Here is a 26,057-nt window from a genome sequence, read left to right as displayed (position 1 = left end):
ACCCCGCGGATCTCTGACTGCGCAACGTGAGAGCGTTAAGGACTAGTTCGAGACGTCATCGCTCGTGAGCACGTGGACGCTGGAGTGCGGAAGCGCGGAGATGCTCACATAAGCTGTATTGATCTAATCACGCAGAGGTAATATGTATTTAATCAGGAAGTAGGGCTGACGAGCAGCTAGATTCCTACTGAATAAAGCGAAAAGACTGTAATAACTATAATGTATGTCAGATATACTGCAAAGCTTATTGACATGTATCTAGTTTACCTAACAGTAACAGAGGTCACGCAAGATCTGTCACACACACGCAGTTCTGCAGATTTCTGTTTGTATCACATTTTTTTGTATGTGTATGAATATTTTATACTGAATAATAATGATTATTTCAACATAATTATACAGGAAAGTAATAAGCGATTTAAAATAATGTTATTTATGTATTATGCTGCATAATTGTTAATTCATTTTCTTTCTCTCTCTCTCTCTCTCTCTATTAATGTATATGAATTTACACTTTATTACTATAATATATATATTAATTATATATATTCATAATTTTTTGTTAATCATGCTGCATAATTTATTAATAAAGATCATATATTCATTATTTTACATTGCCAATTATCACACGCAATTGTTGAAGTAATCATGTAGTATATAATTCTGTATATACAAAACAGATACTTAATTGTTAATTCAAGCTGCATAACTGTTGAAAAAAAAAATATTATTATTCAGTGTATATATATTTTGTTTTGCATTCTTTTCTAATTTCATTTAATGCATTTTCCATCTGAATAATTATGAGCAAGGGTAAACATGAATGTAAGGAAAATCTCAAATTCTTTTTGGAATCCTAGAGAGCTGATCAAAGGTGAAACGATGCATACTGTCATTATAGAATGTCAAATTCATAGATTTGCTGTACTGTGTTTGGTGTTCACAGGTGGTCAGATGTCTCGTTCAGATGTGCTGTCTCTCTACAGGAGGGTCCTGCGCATCGCACGCAGCTGGACAGCGCAGTCTGCTCTTCCACACGACACTGACACCGAGAGGAAATATATCGCTCAGGAGGCTCGAACCCGAAAATCTCAAATTCTTTTTGGAATCCTAGAGAGCTGATCAAAGGTGAAACGATGCATACTGTCATTATAGAATGTCAAATTCATAGATTTGCTGTACTGTGTTTGGTGTTCACAGGTGGTCAGGATGTCTCGTTCAGATGTGCTGTCTCTCTACAGGAGGGTCCTGCGCATCGCACGCAGCTGGACAGCGCAATCTGCTCTTCCACACGACACTGACAACGAGAGGAAATATATCGCTCAGGAGGCTCGAACCCTCTTCAGACAGAACCAGCAGGTGTGCACTGACTTCAGATCAGCGGATGAGCTGCTATAGGTCTCACATCTGTCCCGTTCTCCCATAACTTCTCTCTGTTACAGATAACAGACCCAGAATCAATCAAGAGATGCACTGAAGAGTGTGAAGCTCGGATAGAGATAGGTGTGCATCCTACATCAAATAGTTACTGCAATTTAATTATTGTCCTTTTTCATTCATCATTTTTTAGATGTTTGGTGTTATCAAATAGCAGGTGAGCAGCTAAAAGTGGTTGTTTTATGTTTTTCATGTCAGGACTGCATTATAGGAACCCCTATCCTAGACCAGTAAGTAATATCTCTGCATATTATCATAAGCAGTAATAATAATATTACTATATTTGTAAATATAATATGATCTCATGAAGAAATGTCCGTCACATTTCTCACAAATTGCTCAGAATTGAGATATAAACTCAGAATTCTGAAAACAAAAAGACGGAATTGAGAGAAAAATCTGAATTGTCAGATAAAAAGTTGCAATTACCTTTTTACATTTTTAATCCACGGTGGAAACAAAGAAAACCGAATTGCGAGATGTAAACGTAGAATTCAGAAATAAAAGTCAAAATTGTAAGATATAAACTCAATTGTGAGAAAAAATTCTGAATAGTTAAATTCACAGTTTGCAATTACCTTTTTTCTGCGCAAGAAACAAGCTTCCACAGATGTGTTTTTAACTTTAATGAAAGTAATAGTTCATTCAGAAAGTCTTAATGATCCTAAAAAGGCTTTGTTGTCTGTTCTTTTGAGTTTGGGGTGAAATCTGACTTGATACAGGACATGTTCTTTGTCGTTCCCGTGAGTTTCACACAGAAATATGTCGTATATATCTTCTCTGTCAGACTTATCTTCCTCCGATGGGTCTGGCCACTCAGAAAGGCAGAAAGCTGCGAGCTCAGCAGAGACTGAGGAAACAAGCCAAGCCGGTATACCTGCTGTCTCACGATGAGACCTGACACACACAGACTGTGCTGATTTGAAAGTGCTCAGAAGCACCCTGGAACATTATAAATTCTTGTCTGTTCATGTTATTTCTAGCTAAAATGACAGCATTATGAAACGGATCATAGTGAAGTTATTCTCACTACCAGTGCAAAGCATGATGAATGTAATATTAGGGATAGTTCACCCAAAAATTCTATCGTTTACTCGCCCTCATGTTTTTCCAAACCTGTATGGGTTTCTGTCTTGAATGGAAAAAAATAGTATGGAAGTCAGTAGTGGTATGTTCTTCAAAATATCATCTTCTGCAGATGAAAGGTTTGGAACAACATGAGGGCAAATAAATGTTGAAAGAAATTTCATTTTTGGGTGAACTATCCCTTTAATGTGAGCTGTTTTGTTTATTATATTTGTCATATACTGCATTGTATAAAGGGCTCATTTAATGTTGCATTTAAAGTATCTAGCTGTATTTCAATTAAAGTTTATTATTTTGTATGTTGAATTTACACCCTCAAATGGTTTGTCTCTGCACATTTAAGTGGCATCGAAGTTATGTTAACATGCATCGTTGTTTTATTATTCTATTCAATTGTATTAAACTTAACGATAGTACTGTAGTCTTGTATTATCAGTTTTTGGCGTGTTAAAATGTAAACACATAAATGCAAACTCTGATATGCTCAGTTGTCTAGTTGGCAGAGGCAGGCGACGCCGCGGTTGATCCAGTGTTTCTGTGGCTTGTCCGAGGGCAGCTCAATGGACAGCACGTAGTTTGTGGAGTGACCAGTGGTGGAGAGAGTCCCACGCCTGGCGCTGGTCTTGTACACGGGGCAGACGTAAACGCTCTCGTGCAGGAAGCTGGTGCTCTCTCCGGGCTTCAGCCAGATTATGGGCAGCGTGTCGAAGAGGACTTTAGGAACAGACTCACCGATAACCATGTGCTCTCGATCCCAGCGCGCTCCCTCGAGGAAAAACCCACGGACGTACGCACCATCCTCCGGCTTCTGCTCCATGTGAGTTTCCTGTTTACAGACCTAAAAGAGATGCACATTATTATATACATAATGGCTGTTTTTAAAAGAAATGAATATTTTTATTAAGCAAGGATGCATTAAATTGATCTGAAGTGACAGTAAAGACATAATGTTACAAAAGATTTCTATTTCACATAAATGCTGTTCTTTTGAACATTCTATTCATCAAAGAATCCTGAAAAATGAAATGTATCACAGTTTCCACAAAAGCAGCACAACTGTTTTCAACAATGATAACAATCAGAAATGTTTCTTGAGCAGCAAATCAGCATATTAGAATGATTTCTGAAGATCATGTGACACTGAAGACTGGAGTAATGATGCTGAAAATTCAGCTGCGCATCACAGAAATAAATTCTATTTTAAAGTATATTGTAATAGAAAACAGTTATTTATACATTTCACAATATTACTGTTTTTACTGTATCTTTGGTCAAATAAATGCAGCCTTGGTGAGCATTAACATTTAAAATGAATCAGTTTCTGTATGCTCTCATTGGCACACAGACCTCAAACTCAAAGCCGATGTAGTCAATGGGGATGGTGTACTTGCGAGCGAAATTCTGAGACACACCAGTGAGGAATGACTGAGTGAAATAAAACGCAGATATCCAGAACACAGATGGAGGGCCATTATCAATCCAGTCCTAAAACACACACACAAAAAGATGGCTTAAAAATGTGAAAATTCTTGGTTCGTATTGCAAAACTGTCCTAGGTAGTGGACAACTGGTTTTAATAATATCAGTGCACACAGTGATCAGTGCCGACCAAGTGTCCTATTTCAGCATAGTGCACACAGAAGTGTTTCGCCCTACACATATTTAAAAAGACAGTGTTCTTTCATGTTGATAATGACATTAATTGCAATCTAGGCAGGGTATAATTAACTGAAACTAAAACGGTTTAAAAAAAAACATTTTTGTTACTAAAAATTAACTAAAAATATTTCAAAACTCATTTAATTTTAGCTAGCTGGCAAGGCAACATTTCTCATATTCATTTAGTTTAACTAAATGTACTACAATACATAAAAATTATAATTAAAAACGAATAAAAACTATATAGACAAAAGCTAATAAAAATGGCAAAAACACAACAAAATTACTAAAACGTGAACTAAAATTAAAAATGGAAAATACAATAATAAAAACTAATTCAAAATATGAATAAAATTATAATAGCATCTCATTTGACTGTATTTACCCTGAAACTAGGTGCATCAGGTGGTAACGATTTAAGGTTTTGTTTTGTTTTGTTTTTTTACAAACATTAAAGGACCATGAGCCTCTCTCTTGTTGTGTGCATTTGTCTTAGCCGTAACCACTAGTGTTCACCTGTAGGAACTGCAGTCTGGCGAGAAAGTCGGACACATAGCTTCCGAGGGGTTTGAGGGAAGGGTAGGACTTTGCGGCCCACATGGCTGGCACTTTCCCAACGAGAAGACTGTTGAAGACATTCTCCAGCTCGGCTGACATCACAACCTGCCCCCGAAGTGCCTTCTGGGTGTTTATCAGGCTGCTACGGACCACCTTTGACAGCCTGTACATTTATGTTGGCAGATGCTTTTATCCAATCAACTTGTATTGTATTAAACGTATAAATGTTATCAGTTCATGCATTCCTGGGAATTGAACCCATGACCTTGGCATTGCAAGCTCTACTGTTTGAGCTACAAGAACATTATGATGTATTATATGCAAATTGATGTAGGTAACGAATAAATCTAGTACCTGTTGAAGCGAATAAGTTCCTGCCGTAAGACGGTGTTCATCGACTCCTCATACAGGAGTGGGTATTTATTGGTCACCATCTCAATGTCAAAATCAGGAGGGAGTTTGGCCAGCATTCCCCCGGCCAGCTCGTCCACTATTTCCTGTGGACACAGACAAACCTACTGTCAGAAAGACCAGGTACACAAAACTGCCAATCATTTATCATTTATGATTTGCATCCTCCCACCTGTGGTGATTTGGCTCCGCCGCTAGTTTGTCTCGGCAGAGTCAGCAGCACTCCATCTAACAGCTGATTGGTCTCCTGGTTGTCTTTGGTGATGTTAGCGTTGCTGTGGAGGCCAAAGACCTCAGGTTCAGCAGTGATGGGAAGGTTGCGGATGTAGTCCACGTAACTCTACATACAAAAGAGATCATCGGAGAGCAAGATTTTCAGTGAATAACAATGAAATTTGGGTCTGTTTTGTGCATAAATTTAAAACAAAACCTGATAAACAATTGATTCAATCTGTAAAATGCACAATTTATGTTGCCCTTACCAGTTAAAGCTTATTGTCAGTAAATTAAATGCATAAACTCATTAAAAATATATAAAATGAAATGAATGAAAAAATGCGTAAATAAATGCATACATAATATGAATGAATGAAAGAAAATACATAAATAATTAAAAGAAACCACACAAATGCATGCATACATACATGGAATCAACTGACTTCACGAAACTTTTAGTAGCAAGAGACTACTTTTATGATACGTTTATGGCACTTTTTGGCCAGTCACTGTCTAAGAACCGCTTAAAAATCCCACTAAACATCTTCACAGAAGAAAGAGGTCACAAATCATACAGATTCTGAACAACATGAGGGTGAGTACATGACAGAATTGTAATTTTTAGGTGAACTATCAATTTTAACATCAGTAGAATCCATGTAGTTCATCAATGTCAAATGTTTCTCTTTTAATTGATAAATATGAGTACACAGTGTTTGTGTGTACCTGGTATGGACCGTGTGATGGCACATAGTACAGATCTCCCTCACACACAAAATACTGGTCCTGTTCAATGAGCTCCCAGCTGTAGAAGATGGAGAGGAGGGACATCAGCAGTCTCCGGTCCTTATCATCTGTCACCCTCCCACCATAATTACACTCTCCTACAGATAACATGAGTACAGTAGGGTTGAAAAAATGACTCTTGTCTAAACAAACTGTTAAAAGAAAGATTTTTATACTATGTGGTTGCTATGCAGTTATTGAGGAGAGAGTGGCTTTTAGGACATTGCTATGTGGTTTCTAGAGCATTCTGGGTGGTTTCTTGGGCATAGTTAGGTGGTTGTTAGGGTGTCCTGAGTGGCTGCCTGCTTAATCACCTGTCAGGTAAGTGAGGGCCTCTAGCGGAACCTCCTCATACTCATCCAGGAACATCTGGATCTGACGAATGCTGATTCTCAGGTCAGACTCATTAAACTCATATGGAATATTCCAACCTGCAGAGAGACAGAGACAAAGAAAGAAGAATGAACACAACTTTGATGTCACAATAAAAACCCCTGGAGAAGACAAAAGTCATCTCGGACAGGAAATTCCAGTATTGATTATGAGTCTTAATATAATTTTTTTTTTTTTTAATTCAGAAACTTGGCTCCCATATACATTGATGATTAATCGTCCTAATAATTCCCAGATCATCAGTATAAATAAATAAAAATTAGTTATATTAGAATAGATACATACGTTTGCTGAGAAAGATGTGAGTGGTGCTTACCGTGGCAAAACTCGGCACTGTGCAGTTACTAGGGTCTATTTTATAATGTTTTAAAAATTATCTGTGATTTTAGCACATTTTAACACTTTGTTCATCGCTATTAGCAAGTAGTTATTCACTGCTAGCACTGTAGCATTTTGGAAGTACTGTTTGCTAGAACGAGTCAAAAGAACCAAGTCCCATGTCTATAAGATGTTCTGATACAGAGATATAGGTCTTGCTAAATGGTTGCTAATGTGTTCCGTTTGATTGTTAGGGAGTGGCTTGTCAGCTGGCAATGGCGATATTCCAAAGGCTGCTGGCCAGTATGAATTATACAAACCAACCCCCCTGCCTCTTATGACATTCGGATTTGAAGATATGCCTCTGGGTTCTTTTTCTAACTTCGCTCGGTGTTTCACTATGAGAATCGTTTTGGGCGTGACCAACTGCGGAAGCTCCTATGACACCACGTCTGTCTTTGGCAGACAGGTCAACCTGTGACCAGGCTCCGCAAATGGCTGCAATATAACAAAGAGTGAAAAATTGAAGGGGGTCTGAATACTTTCCGTACCCACTGTATATCAGTCAGGTCGACCCCTGCCAAAGTCATTCGCGCTTTCTATCCGTGGGAGACTGTAGCAAGCTCTCTCAGCACATCCTGACTTTGCTGATTTCGCTAAACTGTTCAACAGACGGGCCGTCATTGGACTCCATCACCGAACGCGAGGTTAGTTGGACGGGATTGTGTTGAGTAATATCCTAACAATTAGAATAGTGTACGCATCAAGGCGAGCTATTCTAATTCGCCTACTGCGTATTAAATTACTGCGGTAGGTGACATTATGTCAACTAGAGGTTTAACGCGTCAAGGCGAGCCTTTAGAAGGTTTAATTACCTTAGACCAGCAGGCTAACGTGTTGTGGCGAGTCTGTGGGTTGCATTACTTCTCAGCCATTATGTCGACGGCCATCACCACCGCCAAAGGGAATGAGTCGAAGATCAGGGAGGTTGCATCCCGCCCATGTCCATCCTCATGTGGAGCTACCATCTCGGGCAGGGACCCTCACCCCGTGTGCATTGTGTGTATGGGTCCGAAGCACGCTCAAACGTCGCTGGCGGATCCACAAACATGCGCTCACTGTGCGTCATTGCCGTTCTTTTTACGGTTCTTAATACGGGTTTAGCTGATTTCAGTTTCTGCCTGTAGGTCGGTATAAGACGAACTAAACATTGATCAGAGAGCCCCAAAGCTGCTCGTGGGACAGAGTGATATGCATTCTTTATTGTGGTGTAACAGTGATCCAATATATTACTGTCTCTGGTGGGACATGTGATGTGCTGTCTGTATTTTGGCAGTTCACGGGAGAGATTTGCTTTATTAAAGTCCCCGAGAATGATTAAAACAGAGTCTTGGTGTTGTTGTTCTGTCTCTGTGATCTGATCAGCGAGTTTCACCATTTTATGATGGAAAAAGGTGCTCCTGCTCAGCCTGCAGTGAGACAACTCCTGCCTGCCTGTGCCTGCTTGCATGAAGGAAATGTCCCGCTACTGGTCAGCCCCTTTAAGAGCAAGCTCCCTACCAAGGGGTGTTCCATGTTGGAAATTCAAGGGATGGGGGAGCTGGGGTTGGCCGGACCCCCAGCGGTAGAGTCTTTAGTGGCCTATCACCTCCATCTGAATCGGCGCTCTATTTCTGCCTCCTCTCAGATTTCACTGCCGAGTAAAATGGAGCGGCTGACCACGTCGATATATCAGAGGATGTATAAATACGCGGAGCAGTCCGTGTGCTCGCTGAACGTGGTGACTTTACTGTCAGCGTATCAATCGGAGATTTTGGAGGAGATGGGGCTGCAGCTGGACTCAGGGGTGCCGAACCAGGCACTCTGGGACTAAATTTGCGTGGTGAACGATCTGATTCTGCACTCTTCCCGCGGCGCGGTTCAAGGCTGTGGCCGTGTGATGGGCTTGGCTGTGTCAGGTGAGAGAGCGTTATGGCTAAACCCGTCAGGCTTGGGCGACACGCAGAAGTCAGAGGTAATGCATACGATACTACTAAGGGGCTGTTTGGCCCAGCCCTCGAGAAAATGAGGGAAGCCAGCACCCTCAGGAAACAGGAGGATTAAGCATTTAACCTCTGCTTGCCGCGTAAGCAAGCGTCTCGACCACCCTCTCAACCGCCACGACAGGGCTTCGCAGCAGCCGCCGCAGTGAGAGGGAGACCAGTAGGCGCTAGGGCTCAAAGACCTGCTCACAACGGGCAGCAAGCTGGCCAACGCTCACGACCGAATGGCTCTGGGCCATGGGGAAAGCAGTCTTTTGTGGCTGTGGTGGCTAAAAACCATCCGTCCCACCCCGAGGAGAGGAAGAAGCGTGCGACCTGACACACAGGTATTCCCCGACCCTTCTATCTCCGCCCGCAAAGAGGAGAAGGTGGGAATACAGCCCAAGAGGAGAAGGTGGGAATACAGCCCTCTTGTACTGAGTTCAGTAAGGGCCCGTTCGGTAAGCTCTCCTCAAAGTCAGAGAGATGAGGGAGCTCAGAGTCATGTTCAACAGTGTCACCTAGCACTCACACGGTGTTTTCAAACACTTTTCAGTTTGGGGGAATTGAAAATAAAGAATGCATCATCGCATCCAAGCCACGGGCTGAGGGCAATATGCTCCCTGAATTCAGAAAACACATTAATAAATGTTGCACTATCACAGCCAGGCAAGCAGCCAAGGGCGATATGTTCCAGAGACACAAAATTCAAAGAGATGAGAAGCGCAGAATATCTGGGGCTCAGCATAGACTCCCTCTCTTATCGAGTCACACTGACAGAGGGGAGAATTGCGTCTTTCACACAATGTATCTCCCGCTTTCAGATGGGGAAAGTGGTTCCGTACAGACTGCTTACGAATGCTGGGTCTAATGGCTTCGGTGATTTCTGTAGTACATTTGGGGCTGTTCAAAATGAGGGATTTTTAGCACTGGATCGTGCCGGTACATCTGTGCTCTCGGCGGCATCTCAGCCAGCCGGTGAGAATTACTCATGCGTGCGTCAGAGCGCTCAGGAATTGGAAAATTCCCGCGATTCTCAGAACGGGGATTCCCTTGGGGGCGGTGTCATCGAGAGTCACTATGACGACAGACGTGTCCTTAAAGGGCTGGGGAGCGACTCTAATGGGCAGAGCTGTGAACGGCGTGTTGCCTCCGCAGCTGACTCACAAACATATAAATTATTTAGAGCTGCTAGCAGTATGGTTAGCGCTGAAACATTTTCTGAGCTTCATCAAAGGGCAGCATGTGTTAGTGAAAACAGACAATTCCACAGTGGTTGCTTACATCAATCGACAGGGGCGCGTTCCCTTCAACTGCATCAGTTGGCAAAGAGGCTGATCATGTGGAGCGACACAAGGCTTTTATCCCTCAGGGCAACTCACGTTCCAGGGATTTTAAACAGAGGGGCAGATCTACTGTACAGAGGAAACCCCCTGTATGGGGAGTGGAAACTCCATTCCCAGGTGGTGAACCAGATATGGCAGAGGTACGGTCAGGCGGCCGTAGATCTCTTCGCCTCGCAAGAAAACGCTCAATGTCCTCTGTATTTCTCTCTAGCGGACGAAAATGCACCACTGGATGTGGATGCTCTAGCCCACCCATGGCCAGACGTCCTTCTTTATGCATTCCCTCCCCTGAGCTTACTTTCCCCCACTCTAGCCAGAGTGAGGGAACAGGGTCTGTCATTAATTCTGATAGCTCTATCCAGACATTGTGTGGCTGAGATAGTTCAACTGCTGTCAGGCCAGCCGTGGCCCCTGGATCTCCTGTCTCAGGCGGGGGGAGGGATTTACCACCCTCACCCAGATGGGCTTGGCCCGTAAGAGGTGGAATTTGAATGCTGCAGGTCTGCCTCCATCAGTCATACATACTATACAGTAGGGCTGTAAAAATGACTGAAAAACTAAATTCGAATTTTTTACTTAAATATTATCAAAATTAGAATTCTATTCGAATTTAAAAGGCATAATTTCAGTCAAAAAAAAAAAAGCTTTTTTCAAAAAAAAGCTTTCGGCTTCTCTTCTGAGGCCACAAGAGGGCGCATCGAGCAAAATATTATGCACGTTTCTTCAAAGCGTAATAAAATAACGGGACTATCTTTGAAAAAAAGTGCATAATGTTTAAAATAATGTTTATACAACGTAGCAGCACCGCATCTAGTGGGTTCAACTGGATAGGCTAACAAAAGCATTCAAATGCAATCAATGACACATACATCGTCATCGCATCTCCTGCGCCACTGATAAGGCTGCCTGACGGCTGACGCAGACCTTAAATTCGAATGCAACGTTTTTGCATTCGAATGTGGATTTTTTTTTTTAATTCGACGAATATTCGAAATTCTATTTTTTTTTGACAGCCCTACTATACAGAGTGCAAGAGCCTCCTCTACTCGCTCACTTTATAGCAATAAGTGGCGAGTCTTTGAAGAATGGTGTGAGCAGGGTCATATTGTCCCTTTTCAATGCTCAGTGAGGGATATTTTATGCTTTCTTCAAGATCTTCCAGATAAGGGGAAGGCTTTCTCCACCGTTAAGGTGTATTTAGCAGCTATTTCAGCTTGTCATGTAGGTTTTGGCGAGAAATCGGCAGGCCAGCACCCTTTGATTATTCGGGTGATTTTCCCCCTTTGATTTTATGGGATTTATCCATCGTCCTAGAAGCCCTTTCTCAATACCTTTTTGAGCCATTGGAGGGAGTTGGGCTTAAGTTTCTCTCTTTTAAGATGGTGCTGCTCATAGCCTTAGCAACAGCTAGGCGTGTGAGTCACTTAAAGGCGTTGTCTGTTAGCCCGTCATGTTTGCAGTTAGCTCCAGGACTCACTAAGGTTTCCTTTCATCCTAACCCAGCTTTTGTGCCTAAGGTAGTTGACTCAGCATATTGGTGCCCATCTACTGAACTTGCAGCTTTTCACCCTCATCCGTTCTCTTCTCCGGAGAAGCAAAATTTGAATTCATTATGTACAGTATGGGCTCTTCATATGTATGTGAGGAGAACAGCAGGCTTTAGGACTCATGACCAGCTGTTTGTGTCTTGGGCTACTCCTCACAAAGGGAAGCCGTTGTCTCGTCAACGGCTGTCTCATTGGATCATAGAGGCTATATCTTTAGCTTATATCTGCAAAGGTATTCAACCGCCGAAGGGCTTGAGAGCCCACTCCACTCGGGGGATGGCTACATCTGTTCAAGATATTTGTTCAGCAGCAAGTTGGGCTACGCCACATACTTTTGTGCGGTTTTATAGACTGGACGTGTCTGAGCCATCCTTAGCACACGCAGTGCTGGGAACCGGCAGGTCGGTGCCCATTTAATTGTTTTGTTGGATAGCAGTGATATGGGTGCAATCCGGGAGTGGTCTATATCTCCCATAGTGAAACACCGAGCGAAGTTAGAAAAAGAACAATGGGTTACTTAACGTAACCCCAGGTTCTTTGATAACAGATTTAGGTGTTTCACCAGCACTTCCCTCCCTTGCATGGGTACGGGAAGATGGTTGCAAGAGTGTTCTAAATGGTTGCTAGGGCATGGCTTGATAGCTTCATGATGATCATGAGAGACTGACTGATTGTCTGAGTAAAATCAGCCCAGCCCCATGTCTCTTTGACACTGTGAGTTATGTTCAATGCAAAATTCCTGTGGAAGTTACCAAAGTAGGAAAAACGCATGTGCTCAGTTCCTTACTATAGTATGTTTAAGGGGCGATTTCGGCTGGCTGTTGTGCCCAAGGGGTACAACTCATACCCCATCGCGGGGTATGTCCTCACACAGCTTGCCAGCCTCTTCAAATGTGGTGACCCACACGTTTCTAAGAAATTCTCGCTCAGAGCTACAGGCCATCAAATTTGGTCACAATATTAAGTCTATGGGATTTTTCCCCTGATTTTTCGCCCACTGTGCGAACATCGTATCCCTGATCACGTAGAAAAGTCATACCACACCTCACCTCAATAAGCTGCATGATTTGATGCCTCTTTCATGGGTCTATGACAAATGGTACGGGATGAGTTACGCACCAAAGTTTGTATTGAAGAAAAATAATAAAAATCCAGCTTCGCAAGCACCACTAACAAGATTGCTTTTATAATACTGTTTATAGTTTTCAGGAGAATCAATCTATGAACTTATAACTGCCTCAGCCTATTAAACTGCCATTTGATTGCAGTACTATAATGTCTGTTTAGAAAAGATTAGATCAGTTAGATTGACGATAGTATGCCAGAGTTTCACAGAAGATTGTTTAGAGATGGATGGTGAATCAAATGAAGGATGACAGACAGGAAAGCAAACTGCATTACAGATTCATATCTGACCGAGTGGGCCGAATGTTCTCCTCTCCTGGACCAGAGCGTGGAAGAAACAAAGGCCGAACAGCAGCTTCTGCCAGATGTCCTGCTTAGCGGAGCTGCTGAAGAAGGCAGTGTCTGAGATGGGGTCGCTGAGGTAAGAACGCAGTAAATTTGCCCTCAGTCCTTTGGGAGGCTCGTTCGTCATCTTCACCCCATTCTGCAAAACACTCACTGGAAACTTGTCAGATGGCTGACTGGTCAACCACAACCTAAAACAAAAGGAGTTTGGAGTTTGGTTATCAGTTTAATTACTAATATAATTTCATTTTAAGGGGTCATCGGATGCGACATGCACTTTTACAAGTAGTTTGAACTGAAATGTGTGTTGGCAGTGTGTGTACACTACCACCCTATAATGATAACGATCCACCCAGTATTTGTTTTTAATCTCGTTAAATCATTTCCCCTTTCTCATATCAAGCCATTCTCAGATGCCTGTCTGTGTGACATCACACAGACCCAGGCCCCTCCGATGATTGTTGATTGACACTAGCGTTTTACCTTAGACCCGCCCTGAGTGAGCTGTCATCAATCCGCCATTGTTTCGACGCCGGAGCAGATGTAGACAAGATTGGCTCATAAGTGATTGAGGTGTTCTGTTGTTGGATGTAATAATGAACATAGCAGTCGTCATTTACTCCCGACATCGGAGCAGTGGATTACCTTTGTTTTTGAAGGGAATGCACCGATCCCCGATCTACCTAAATGCGTTTATGTTCGCGCGAATCATTCGTGATCCAGCCTCACCTACAGAAGAAGTGAGTATAAGGTTCTTTTATGAATCTTTGCAAACCGCCTTTCCTAATAACGTGCTAGTTAGCAAGTTCCGCGGCTAAAGTAAACAGTCTCGTGAAAATGGCTCGTCACCCCACGGAAGAGAGGGACGGGGTGAGCAGAGCTCATTAGCATTTAAAGGAACATGGACTAAAACGGCTTGCTGAAAACAGAGCTGATTTTGACAAGGTAAAAAGGGTGTTGTTTTACACTACCATTGAGAAATTTTAACCAAACTATGTTATAGACTTTTCATTAAGACCCTAAAGAATCATATCAACTTGTGGAAAATGGGCATCCGATGACCCCTTTTAAGAAGTACAATTTTAAGTATACATAACGGTAGTATTAATTTTACTGCCTTTTATGATTATTTTAATAATATTATAATATTAATATTATAATAATTAAAAAATAACCTTTTTACACCAATGAGAATTTGAGAGATTTAGTTTTTTGTTAGATTTTGAGATTAAACATGTCCTGGATATGTTCTTTATCTTTGTCATGTATCCACTAATTTTAACTCTGTGCTGAAATTAAGTGTGGCCATAATAATTTATGTGAAACGGCACAGTAAGTGTGTTAGATGCACGCGTGTTGTTATTTTTACCTGAAGCTTGTGTGTGTGCTTTCAGGTGTTATGACCTCCTCACAAATCTTCTCCAGCATTGGCATCCAGCTGGTCGCGAGGTGACAGTTCTGCAGCACGACCCAGGTGCCGTCGGTCAGTGCTGCTCTGATCAGCTGCTCAGCTACTGGACCTTGACCCTGACCCAGAGAGATCACCTGCGTCTTACTGCCGCCCATGCCCAAGTCATCTGCAAACTTTAGAAGTCCTGAGTAAGACAAAGAGTGTAAGAACATAATTTAGTTGTAAATGTTTAGTGCTGCGCTGAAACAATCATATATTGTGATTCTATGTCTCATAATATTACATAGAACGCCCAGAGTTTACATTGGTCTTCAAGCAGCAACCCAACATTTGAGTATCATATTACAGAAGTAAACAAAAGTGTGCTTAAAATCAACTACAGAAGTATATTATCATGTACACCTTCTACAGAGGCACCATCGAGAGCATTCTGTTTACTTCACTGGTTTGCACTCTAGCTGCCGTGTGCTGCTTTATATATATATTTTTTTATATATATATATTTTTTTTTTTACATTTTACCTTATTTGTATAGTTGTATTTTATATTTAATCTGTATATCTGTATTTATGTTCTACTGTTAGTGTTATCTGTATGCACCAAGGGTCTGAGAGTAACGCAATTTCAATTCTCTGTGTATGTGCTGTACATGTGGAAGAATTGACAATAAAGCAGACTTGACTTGACTTGATATTAATATTAAAAATAGATAATAAACAACTAGAATAATCATAAAATTATTTAAATATTTCTACAGCCAATAATTGACACCACAAAACACATGGTTAGAACCAAAGACTGTAGAATACCCCAAATATGTCACTCGTATAATTTGAATGGGGAAAAAATGTAACGCTCAATATGGCCACTCTATCAGTGTACTGGCTGGTCTAGCCTGAGAAATAAGCTTTTTTTAATGCTATTTTACCAAAATAAACAACATTTATGATACAGTTGTCATATTTCATTGGTGATTTCAATATGAAATGTAATCGTAAGCTTGGCGAACAGTTTTGGAGAATTTAATGTTTCCCCATTCAAAGAGATAGAAGGTGCACTTGCATGCCCGAGAGGAGTTTCAAAGATGGCCGCAGAGTGACATGACTTGCCTTAAAGGGACTTTGTTAGAATGTACATTGTATTTGCCATTTTCTACCATTTTAGTTTCTCTTTTGCAGTTTCACTTAATATTGAAATATTAAAAATATTAATATTATATCTGCATTTATTCTGAAGAGTAACAATCGTAATCCCATGATATCAACTAAAACTATTAACAAACATTTTCATTACTTGAAATAAAATAAGATATAAAAAACTTAAACTTATTTTATTTCAGCTAGTTCCCATGGCTACATCTCTCATGTTTGTTTAGTTTAACTTTAAGTACTAAAAAAAACAAAATCTAAAACTGCAATAAAAATGAATAAAGACTATATAGGTTTATTAAAATGAAAATGGAAAACATACAAATTCTAAATATTAATAAAAACTATAATAGTATATTAATTAATGATATATAATAAGTTATTGGCTTAGCCCTATTTTCAAAACAAAATGACAAATCATTGAAAAAAAAACATCTTTCTAATTTACCTGCTGTAGGGTCTGATCCTGGAGAAAGGACGAAGATAAGTGGTGAACAGCAGTAAGAGTCACTGTAGCTCTCCGCCAGGTCAAAGGTCGGTGGCTCAATGTATGTCCGGCTCATTCTGTCGACGATGAACTGTTGTACCGCCAGCACAAGTTTATCCGGTCTGAAGCAGCGCAGCACCACCATGCGCTCCATGCCCACTACTGTGCGCCATTTCCCGGGTAACTCCTCGTCCTGCGGATGACCCGAGTCGTAAATCTGCTTCCACTGTGCGATATTCTCCTGCACGTGTTCAAACAATCCTTCCAGGCAAGGAAGTTGAGAAGCCCGAACCACTTCGGACCACGATTTATCCGTAAGCCACTCCGGGGCCGGGTTGGGGTAAGGGTTTTCCAGAGCAATGCCTCCGGTGAGAAGAAAGCGCCAGACGAGGTCGTCGACCTGACCTTTGCCCTGCATAATGCCGACGGTCAAAAGCAAAGAGAACAGCAGCTTGTCCTTCTCAAACAGAGAGCGGCACACATTATAGTAAACACGCATGGTGAAGTGATCCAAGATGTTAGCGATGCGGATCTGTAGGTCATCGCTAGGCGCGCTGTGAGCGATGGACTGCAGGTACAGATTGATGAACCACGTGAGAGAGTATTGGTACATGGGATCGATGTTCGCCAGATCCGAGATGCAAAAGAACAGAATGGATGAGTGTTCTGCAACTGGCCGGTAACCCATTCGAGTTTCGTCAATCTCGTTTTCAGTCATGCTCGCAATTTTCTGCTTCTCGGAAATCTCCTCTGACAATATTTTAGATGACGAGAGAACCTTAATAGCAGTTTCGTCTTCTAGGATGTTCCCTTCAGAAGAAGAAAGGACCTCCAGGATTTTGTTCTCGATCTCCTTTAGCTGCTTATTGTTGGCTGCGCTTTCGAGAATTAGCTGGTTTTTCTTCTCCTCGAGTTCTGGCTTCTCTTTAGCGGCGACGATCCCCAGAAGCTGATCTTCCAGACCCAACGGCGTGATCATGAAGTTCAAAAGACACACTTTCACCGCCACCTCCGGCAAGTAATGTGGATTCCTCAATCCTGTTGTGATGTAGAACCGGAAATCGCTTGAATACTCCACAGTGTTTTCACCAAGTTTCATATACTCCACGCCCTGCTGCTTAAAGGTCTGTTTTAGGAGAACCGGCTCTAAAATTGCATCCAGCTCCTCCCCAACATTCTCCAGGAGGACTGGCGTGCCGAACTGGATGGCGTTCTCGAGGGTACGGACATAGTTGCTGTCTGAGAGCTTGATGATGGACAGTTTATTGGCCTTGTTCATGTTTTTGACCCATTTGTTGGCTTGTCCCTGTGGATCGATCATGAGTGGCCAACGGCGAGAGTTTGAGACAATAATTCCATTGTCGGTTGAAAACGCGTCCACTGGTAATCCAGCAATCTGCCACGATCGGATCAGTACCTGGTTTCCGAGAGTGTTGCTAAGTGTGAAATCCTTCGAACATGGTATGTTTTTCTCATTGCACAGCTTGTGCCACTCTCGCTGACACTCCACGCGGTAATCGACAGTGAACGCGCCAAGATAAGACACCATAGCAGAGGACAAAAGCACATCGCCGGTAAGGTTGGTGTATTTAATGCCAAGGAGCCGAGCAGCCTCCGTCCACCTGTCTTTTTCTCCTCCCAGACCACCGATTAGTTTTTCAGCTCGTATTAGCTTTTGGGAACAGAGCTCTATGTTTGCTTCTAGGTCTTTTTTCTTCTGTATCATCCCGTCGAATGTGTCATTCAGCGCCTGCAGACGATCCTCCACCTCCTTCAGCTCGGCACGTTTCACAGATAACTTCTGCATCTGCACAGCTAACTCCTCCTCTGCTTCCTTTAATCTCACTTGCTTGGGGGCAACGACTTTCGCCACTCGTTCGTATACTTCCATGGCACGCACCCATTTGCAAAGGCCCTCACAAGCAGAAGACACGCTTTTGATTACTGAAGGCTGAAAATCTGGGTGGTCTATGAACTTTTCTCTGATTTTCTTAATGTTAGGTGCAGGTATGTTGTCTTTATCGAACGTCTTAAGGCTCTCAAGGAACTTCATGTCACCAAGAAGCTTCTTAGATTGTCCCCAGAAATCCTCAACCATCTTTCCTGTGCAAATAATTTCAACCAAATGTATTTAATCGTCTTTAATAATAGAGTGTGTGATATATTTCACCTGTGTTTCTCATGTGTGCCACATTCTCATACCTGATCCACCGGGGTCTTGTTTCCTCTCTGGTTTAATGCCCTTCATGACACAGATGGACTCCATGACCAGTTTGACAGGACCAGGAGGATTCTGCATCGTCTTCAAGACAGTAATATCAGCCGGCTTCAGTGTGTCTAGAGCAGAGAGAGCCGCTTCCAGTGCTGGCATCGCTTCTGCAAGATCTCCCTCACACTCATCCTATCCGACAATAAATTAATTGATATAAACTTTTCGATCATAACTTTAACAAAATGTCCTAATACCCCAAAATCTCCAAATGCTAACCACTTTCTGAATCTCCTCAACTGAAAGAGTGCAACTAGTCCACCAACATCATTAAAGACTTGTAAATTCCTACATGCCAATATATGATTATCTATTTATGTATTTTCTAACTTATCAAGTAGATTGAGAATTGAAGGAAAAATCAGCAACATGAGAACATCTGTATTTTTTTCACTTGCATAGCTAAAATTTTAGGCCAGAAACATACTTTAAACAAGTATGTACAAATAAATGTTAATACTTGGCCAACACTTTGAATGCAATCCTTTACTAAATGTCATTATATTATATAACAGATATGGTTTTGTCCTGTTAAGAATTGATGTTGTGTAATTAAAAGGGTTTGCCTGCATGGATCATTTTTGTGAGCCTTAGACTGAAATACATTTTTCCCATCTGGTTACCTTGATCGCTTTAGCAGCAGCTGCTGCTTCATTGGCGACTTTCTCATCAGCACTGACAAGCTCTTTCTTAGCATCCACCTCCACCGTCTCTTTCTCTATCTTCACCATCATCTGATCGGTCTGTTTGGCTGTCTCGATCAGTTCTGGCTGAAGAGCTGTGAGCTCCTGCTGCATGACCGCTACCTGCACGTCACAGACAAACAGCACTGTCAACATCAATTTATTCAGGGATAATGACTATGTACATTATCAAATAATGTATTTAGGCCTCTTGTTGATAAAAAAAAATCATAAATAATTTATCATGATAATATATAATTGATCATTTGCTGAAATTTGCCTGAAATCTACATATTTATCTGAGACCACCAATGAAAATGGTTCTATTTCACATTTTTCAAATTTGAATACAAATTTTAAAGGGGTCGTATGATGTTGCTAAAAAGAACATTATTTTGTGTATTTAGTGTAATGAAATGTGTTTATGCAGTTTAAGGTTAAAAAAACACATTATTTTCCACATACTGTACACTATTGTTTCTCCTCTATGCCCCACCTTTCTGAAACGCGTCAATTTTTACAAAGCTCATCGGTCTGAAAAGCGAGGTGTGCTCTGATTGGCCAGCTATCCAGTGCGTTGTGATTGGCCGAATACCTCAAGCGTGTGACGGAAATGTTACGCCCCTTACCATATTGTGATGCCGTGTCTCGGCCGGAGAGATGAGACAAAAACATTAAAACCCCCAAGAGCTTGTAACACTCCAAAGAGAAAGGAAAAATTGAAATCGCATCATATGACCCCTTTAATAAACAGTTTGAAAATGTATATTTTTTTATTTAAAAGATTTGAGAGAAAAATCAAATATTTACAATTTAAATGTAAATAACAAACAATTATGGCAAAATGATAAAAAATTATATTGTGTTATACAATTATAAATTAATAATTAAAATTCAGCGGGTAAAATAAGTATTGAACACGTCACCATTTTTCTCAGTAAATATATTTCTAAAGGTGCTGTTGACAAAATTTTCACCAGATGTCGTAACAACCTAAGCAATCCATACATATAAAGAAAACAAAACAAATAATTTCAGAAATTAAGTTCTGTGTAATAAAGTGGAATGACACAGGAAAAAAGTATTGAACACATGAAGAAAGGGAGGTGCAAAAAGGCCTTTATTGTTGCAAAATGATGGCATTGGTTACAGAAAGATTTCTATACTTCTGAAAGTTCCAGTGAGCACTGTTGGGCCCATAATCCTGAAGTGGAAAGAACATAATTTCACCATAAACTGGTCACGTCCAGGTGCTCCTCGCAAGATTTCTGACAGAGCAGTGAAAAAAAATTATCAGAAGAGTTTTGGAGCCAATGACCACTTGTGGAGAGCTTCAGAAAGACCTGGAATTAGCAGGTACACGCCCCAAAAACATGGCAACATGGCACTGGCAAAATTCATATAATTGAAGGAAGGATGAATGGAAAAATGTACCGAGATATTCTTGATAAAAATCTGCTGCCATCTACCAGGATGATGAAGATGAATCAAGGGTGGACCGTGGACATTTCAGCAAGACAATGATCCCAAACACACAGCCAAGGAAACTCTCAATTGGTCTCAGAAAAATAAAATAAAGCTGCTAGAATGGCCCAGTTAATCACCTGACTTGAATCCAATAGAAAATCTATGGAAAGAACTACAGATAAGAGTTCATAGAAGAGGCCCACAGAACCTTCAAGATTTGAAGACACCTGAGCAATGCATGCGACTAGTTTCTCCATACAGGAGGCGTCTTGAAGCTCTCATTACCAACAAAGGCTTTTGTACAAAGTAATAAATAAATTTCAGTATGCGTGTTCAATATTTTTTCCCTGGGTCATTCCATTTTATTACACAGAACTTAATTTCTGAACTTATTTGTTTTGTTTTCTTTGTATGTATGGATTACTTGGATTGTTACCGAGATCTGGTGAAATTTTCATGTCAACAGCACCTTTAGAAATATATTTACTGAGAAAAATGGTGACGTGTTCAATACTTATTTTACCCGCTGTTTATAGATAGAGAGAGAGAGTGTAAATACTTGATTTTTAATCAAATTTTTTCTCACTAAACTTAAAAGATAGATATCAAGATTGTACATTAACAGAACAGAATTAATTATATGTATTGTATGTATTTCAGGACATGTATTACAACACTGATTGCAGATGAACATAAAGAAGAATAAAGAGAGTATTATGAAATGACTGATGAAGCGTTCACATTTTCCGTCTCACCTGAGAGGCAGCAAAGTCAAGTTTCTGCAAGCCGATTATGTATCGATTCCTGAGCTCATTCACCTCACTGCGTTTGGAGTTAAGCAAGACTTTAAAGGTCAGGATGAGCTCCAGGTAGGAAGTAGGAGTCACGTAATTATGTCTGCGCAGCTGGGAGTAGTAGCGCTCAGACAACTCTCTGACACTCTCCTGGAACATCTTACACATTTCCACCACCCTGAGAATAAAGCAAAACTGACAATGTAAGTCTTTATATCTGAACACAATCAACTGTTAAAGGAAATAAATGCAGGCTCATGTCCGCACTCCATCCTGATGTTGTCTTCAATGTCCAAATCCTCAAGGAACTTGTTGGCGACCATCTCCAGAGCGTCTTTGGGCCAGGCCTGAAACCAGTCTATGGTGCAGCAGTTAATCAATGATGGGAACATCCTCAGACGATTGCGGAAGCCTTCACCTATTGGGCTCATTGCTATTGGACAAACATGAAAACAGTTTTACACAAGCTTACAGAAGTATACACCAAAATATTTTATATATATGTTTATATATTATTTGTATATATTTATAATATATTTACATCTGTTTATATTATATAAATATGTATGCTGTTTTTGTTTTGTGTATATGTTAAGTTTCTGCTTATGTTGGACAGTACACTCCTGTAATATTTTTAATCTCAGAGAGGTTTTTCTCCTTGTTAAATGAATATAAACATAAATAGTAGTTAAATAAATATAATATAATATAATTAGGGCTGTTAGTTGATTAAAAATTTTAATCTAATTAATTACATGATGTGTCGATTAATTAATCTAATTAATCACAAAATAAATTTGACTGAAATTACCCAACAAAAGATTATTTAAAGCTATTTTTGTGTTAAATGCATTATTGCTCTTTTGTTGGTTTTGATTGCTTCTATTGTCCTCACTTGTAAGTCGCTTTGGATAAAAGCATCTACTAAATGTAAATGTAAATGAGAAAGTATCAAGCAGACATTACAAATTGTAACTTAGGAAGAAATATTTTATCTGATTCAACAACAAAAAAATGTATTACACATAAACATTTAGGCTACAACATCTTAACATAAACTATGGAACATAAAATAAGATAATTTGAGAAACATCTCAGTATTTTTTGTTCATACAATGAAAGTCATTGGTAACCAAAACAGATTAGTTACCAACAGTGTTCAAAATATCTTCTTTTATGTTCCACAAAAGAAAGGTTTGAAACAACGAGTAAATGATGAAAAAATTTCATTTTTTGGGAGAACTATCCCTAAACAATGTTTTCATTATTATTATTATGATACTCTAAATAAGAAACTACATCTGCCAGCAGGTGGCGGTAAATGTCTTCATTCGATTCGTTCAAACGGCTGATTCATTCAGGAATTCAGTAAACGGCTCTCTTAATGAATGGGGCTTTGAATCACTGATTCACACGATTTTGTTCAAATCGCGGATGTTTTTCAGAAACTAAACACCTCTGTGTTTCTCGAAGACGTGCAAGACAATTCTGCTGTGACTTTAAAGGTAATATGTTCTCTGCAAAATTGAGCAAAAACACAATGTTGTGTTTAAAATAGAACACAATATCAACTGAATGAACACAATATGAACTGTAGTATAAAATCACATTTAAACTTGTGATATTTGGGACAAAATCAGTACTCGTGTGATATTGCTCTCCCTGCTCGTGCGTATGATATCGTATGATATAAATATGAGACAAAAACTTTTTTTTGGGACATTTTTTGTCCCAGTATCTTGAATTGTAGGGCATAACTGCATTTATGGAGTTGTTGCCCTGCATCATATTTGTCAACAGTCAACTGTATGAAATGTAAGATGAAGTACAGGTTTGGGGGCGTGGCCAGTTAAACTAATAATAATATTAATATATTATATTAATATAATAAAATATTTTAATCACGTTATTTTTTCATAACTAATTAATTAAGTTAACGCGTTAAACTGACAGCCCTAAATATAATATAATATAATATAATATAATCAGTACCAAGAACTATATGAAGGTTGGCTTTAACTCTGTCGATAAAGAAGTTGTACATGGAGAGCTGTGTGACGTCCATCTTCTTCCCTTCCATCTGGGCTATTCCCTGCATTTTTTCGATGATGTCAGCACGCTCGTCTGCTGGGAAGATGTTTGGCACGTCTCCTGTGTTCAGCAGCATGTTGATGTCCTCAACGAAGGCTTCGTCCTTGATCTGGTTGTCACTAAAGAGAAACGTAGTTTTCTTCCCCTCTATCCCAGCTTTCAGCATCAGGTGCTTCAGATTGTCACGCCAGTCCGACATGCTGTAGTTCTTGGTCAGTTCGATCTGGAACAGCTCGTAGTCATTGATGAAGGTGGCGAGTTTGGTGGTGCTCTGTCGCCCCGATCCGCCGATGCCGACCAGCATCAGGTGGCCGTTGTCTTGTTTCAGCACACGGCAGATTCGTGAGATGTGTTCGATGGCGAACTGAAACATGACGAGGTTCATGGGCGCTTTGCTGATGTTATTAAACTCCTTGAGGTAGAAATCCATCACCTCCGTTAATGTACTCAGATCTGTGATCTCGTCGTACGTTTTACTGGCCGAGTCTGGTTTGGCGTAGTCACCAAAAAACAGGCTGCGAATGCTGTCATCTTCAACTTTACCAGACAGAGTGAGATAACTGAGGAGCTGGATAGGGGAAAAGAGACATCTTATTCAAATAATAATTAAACTAAAGCCAATTTTACTACAAGAGATACTAGATAACCAGATCCATTTTATTTAAAGTTTCCCTTGAAAAAGAATGAAAAATGCCCAGGTCATATTTCACCTCAAAATTAAAAGAAAGAAATAACTTAATTTTCTTAAAAAAAAAAAAAGTTTTATAAAAAATGTATCAATAATTTTTTTTTTTCATTTGATTAATTTTTAAAAAATATTTCACAATGTAGTATTACCTTTTTTTTTTAAATATTGAAATATGCAGATGGCCTTTTTTTGACAATGTTAAAGTTTTTCAAAAATATATTCATTACTTTTTAATTTTTTTAATAAATTATTTATCAGTATTTTTATTTATCTGAATCATTTTGATCATTTTTGATTTTGGGGGTGAAATATTTCACAATGTAGCTATTACCTTTTCGATGCTTTGTTTGAAATATTCTGCTGTCCTTTCTTTCACAATGTTAAAAAATTTCTCTCTGTCGTCATTATCAATCAGTCGATCGTAAAACACGCGATACACCTCATGGATCCATAAGCGGATTAGTTTATCACCTTCCTGATAAAAAGAAGCACAAAACTCATATTATGAAAAACTATTTACTATATGTACTTTGCCTTTACATAGAAATATACCTGTGTGTATGCTTACCTGCATGTTTGTTGATGGACAGAGCATTACGCCCCTAATCACCCTCGCAAAATCTCGCAGATTGAAAATATAATGAGATTTAGATGGTGTTGGGAGGAAACTCTCGATTGCATCCTTGTATACTGCCATAGTAGCTTGAATCATGATTTTACCCAACCTACAACAAATACACATACACAGAAATATTTAATCATGATTTTCAGCTTGTGTAAAAAAAACAGTTACCACACAGTGGCCACAAAAAACTATTTGGACACTTAAAATGTTTTACTCGTAGAGTGTGCTTGTTCTGTTTTTATTCTAAATATATGTCACCAAAATATTGGTTTTATATCTTGATATCTAATGCGATCGCATTGAGATATTTTTATATCAGATTTAAACTTTCTTCATGAACACACCTGTAGAAAGAGGCATCAAAACCATTGCTGAAGTGCCAGTCAGTGATGGATGTGAAGATGTTGCTTAGAGTCTCGTCATCGAATGTATCAATCGATATAATATTTAGGTGACGTGTAAATCGTCCTGTGAGGGAGGAAAGATGCAAAACAGTCACAAAGAAGAAACTGCGCAAGACTATGATTATATGATGAGCATTTAGGATCAGAGATTTACCTGTAATGTCGTTTCTCCCTCCACCAGGGGGCCCCATAGCAGACATATACAGAACATCCTCAATGTCCAGTCTGGACGTGTCTTTTTTATCATACCAATGATGATGATCGATCCACTGGCGCAGCAGTTCAATGGGTGGCTGAGCACCGTATATCTCCTTTGCAGGCATATTCAGATCATCTACAGAATGTTTTACAGCGGAAAATTCAAATTTAAAGGAAAGTAGCATAGTAGTTATTAAAGGGGTCATAGGATGCCCATTTTCCACAAGTTGATATGATTCTTTAGGGTCTTAATGAAAAGTCTGTAACATAGTTTGGTTAAAATTTCTCAATGGTAGTGTAAAAAACACCTTTTTTACCCTGTCAAAAACAGCTCTTTTCAGATCAAGCCATTTTTGTAGCATTTTCCTTTAAATGTTAATGAGCTCTGCTGACTCCGCCCCTCTCTTCCGAGCTGCTCTCAGAGAGACTGTCTACTTTAGCCGCATTCATCGTGAAACTTGCTAATTAGCACATTATTAGGAAAGGCGATTTGCAAAGATTCTTTACAAAACATTATACTCACTTCTTCTGTAGATGAGGCGTT

The 26,057-nt window shown here is 40.0% G+C and overlaps 2 protein-coding genes across 8 annotated transcripts in view; one reads left to right on the top strand and one right to left on the bottom strand.

Moving 5' to 3' along the window:
• The first annotated feature begins 45 nt into the window (after positions 1–45).
• Positions 46–2,674, top strand: lyrm1 (LYR motif containing 1). Of its 7 annotated transcripts, none has more exons than XM_016458741.1 (6): positions 46–137; positions 947–1,074; positions 1,330–1,359; positions 1,443–1,503; positions 1,636–1,667; positions 2,225–2,674. In XM_016458741.1, the coding sequence occupies exons 2-6, from the start codon at positions 955–957 to the stop codon at positions 2,336–2,338; spliced, it is 357 nt and encodes a 118-aa protein (XP_016314227.1). In that variant the 5' UTR covers positions 46–137; positions 947–954; the 3' UTR covers positions 2,339–2,674. The 7 variants fall into 7 exon arrangements, with proteins under 7 accessions (XP_016314227.1, XP_016314226.1, XP_016314229.1 ...); XM_016458747.1 differs by having other exon boundaries at positions 72–140; XM_016458745.1 differs by having other exon boundaries at positions 102–134; positions 940–1,074.
• Positions 2,672–26,057, bottom strand: part of dnah3 (dynein axonemal heavy chain 3) — a 69,260-nt gene continuing 45,874 nt past the window's right edge. The window contains exons 39-57 of the mRNA XM_016458685.1: positions 25,470–25,649; positions 25,256–25,379; positions 24,855–25,011; positions 24,618–24,761; positions 23,500–24,166; positions 21,775–21,940; positions 21,469–21,685; positions 19,187–19,369; positions 18,497–18,695; positions 16,256–18,397; positions 14,618–14,843; positions 13,195–13,439; positions 6,468–6,584; positions 6,094–6,251; positions 5,324–5,491; positions 5,095–5,237; positions 4,699–4,903; positions 3,871–4,008; positions 2,672–3,361 (exon numbers count right to left, since the gene is read on the bottom strand). Of these exons, the coding sequence (XP_016314171.1) occupies positions 3,008–3,361; positions 3,871–4,008; positions 4,699–4,903; positions 5,095–5,237; positions 5,324–5,491; positions 6,094–6,251; positions 6,468–6,584; positions 13,195–13,439; positions 14,618–14,843; positions 16,256–18,397; positions 18,497–18,695; positions 19,187–19,369; positions 21,469–21,685; positions 21,775–21,940; positions 23,500–24,166; positions 24,618–24,761; positions 24,855–25,011; positions 25,256–25,379; positions 25,470–25,649 (5,933 nt within the window). The 3' untranslated portion in view covers positions 2,672–3,007. The remainder of the gene's footprint in view (positions 3,362–3,870; positions 4,009–4,698; positions 4,904–5,094; positions 5,238–5,323; positions 5,492–6,093; positions 6,252–6,467; positions 6,585–13,194; positions 13,440–14,617; positions 14,844–16,255; positions 18,398–18,496; positions 18,696–19,186; positions 19,370–21,468; positions 21,686–21,774; positions 21,941–23,499; positions 24,167–24,617; positions 24,762–24,854; positions 25,012–25,255; positions 25,380–25,469; positions 25,650–26,057) is intronic.

The sequence above is a fragment of the Sinocyclocheilus anshuiensis genome, unplaced genomic scaffold (assembly GCF_001515605.1).
Source record: "Sinocyclocheilus anshuiensis isolate Anshui unplaced genomic scaffold, SAMN03320099.WGS_v1.1 scaffold415, whole genome shotgun sequence".
NCBI lineage: Eukaryota > Metazoa > Chordata > Actinopteri > Cypriniformes > Cyprinidae > Sinocyclocheilus > Sinocyclocheilus anshuiensis.
This window is presented reverse-complemented; position numbering and strand designations above follow the sequence as displayed.

Coding starts and splice junctions, on each gene's coding strand:
- lyrm1 (XM_016458741.1), top strand. CDS start 955: ATGTCTCGTTCAGATGTGCTGTCTCTCTACAGGAGGGTCCTGCGCATC. Junction 1,075..1,329: donor GGAAATATATCGCTCAGGAG/GCTCGAACCCGA, acceptor ATCGCTCAGGAG/GCTCGAACCCTCTTCAGACA. Junction 1,360..1,442: donor TCTTCAGACAGAACCAGCAG/GTGTGCACTGAC, acceptor TCTCTGTTACAG/ATAACAGACCCAGAATCAAT.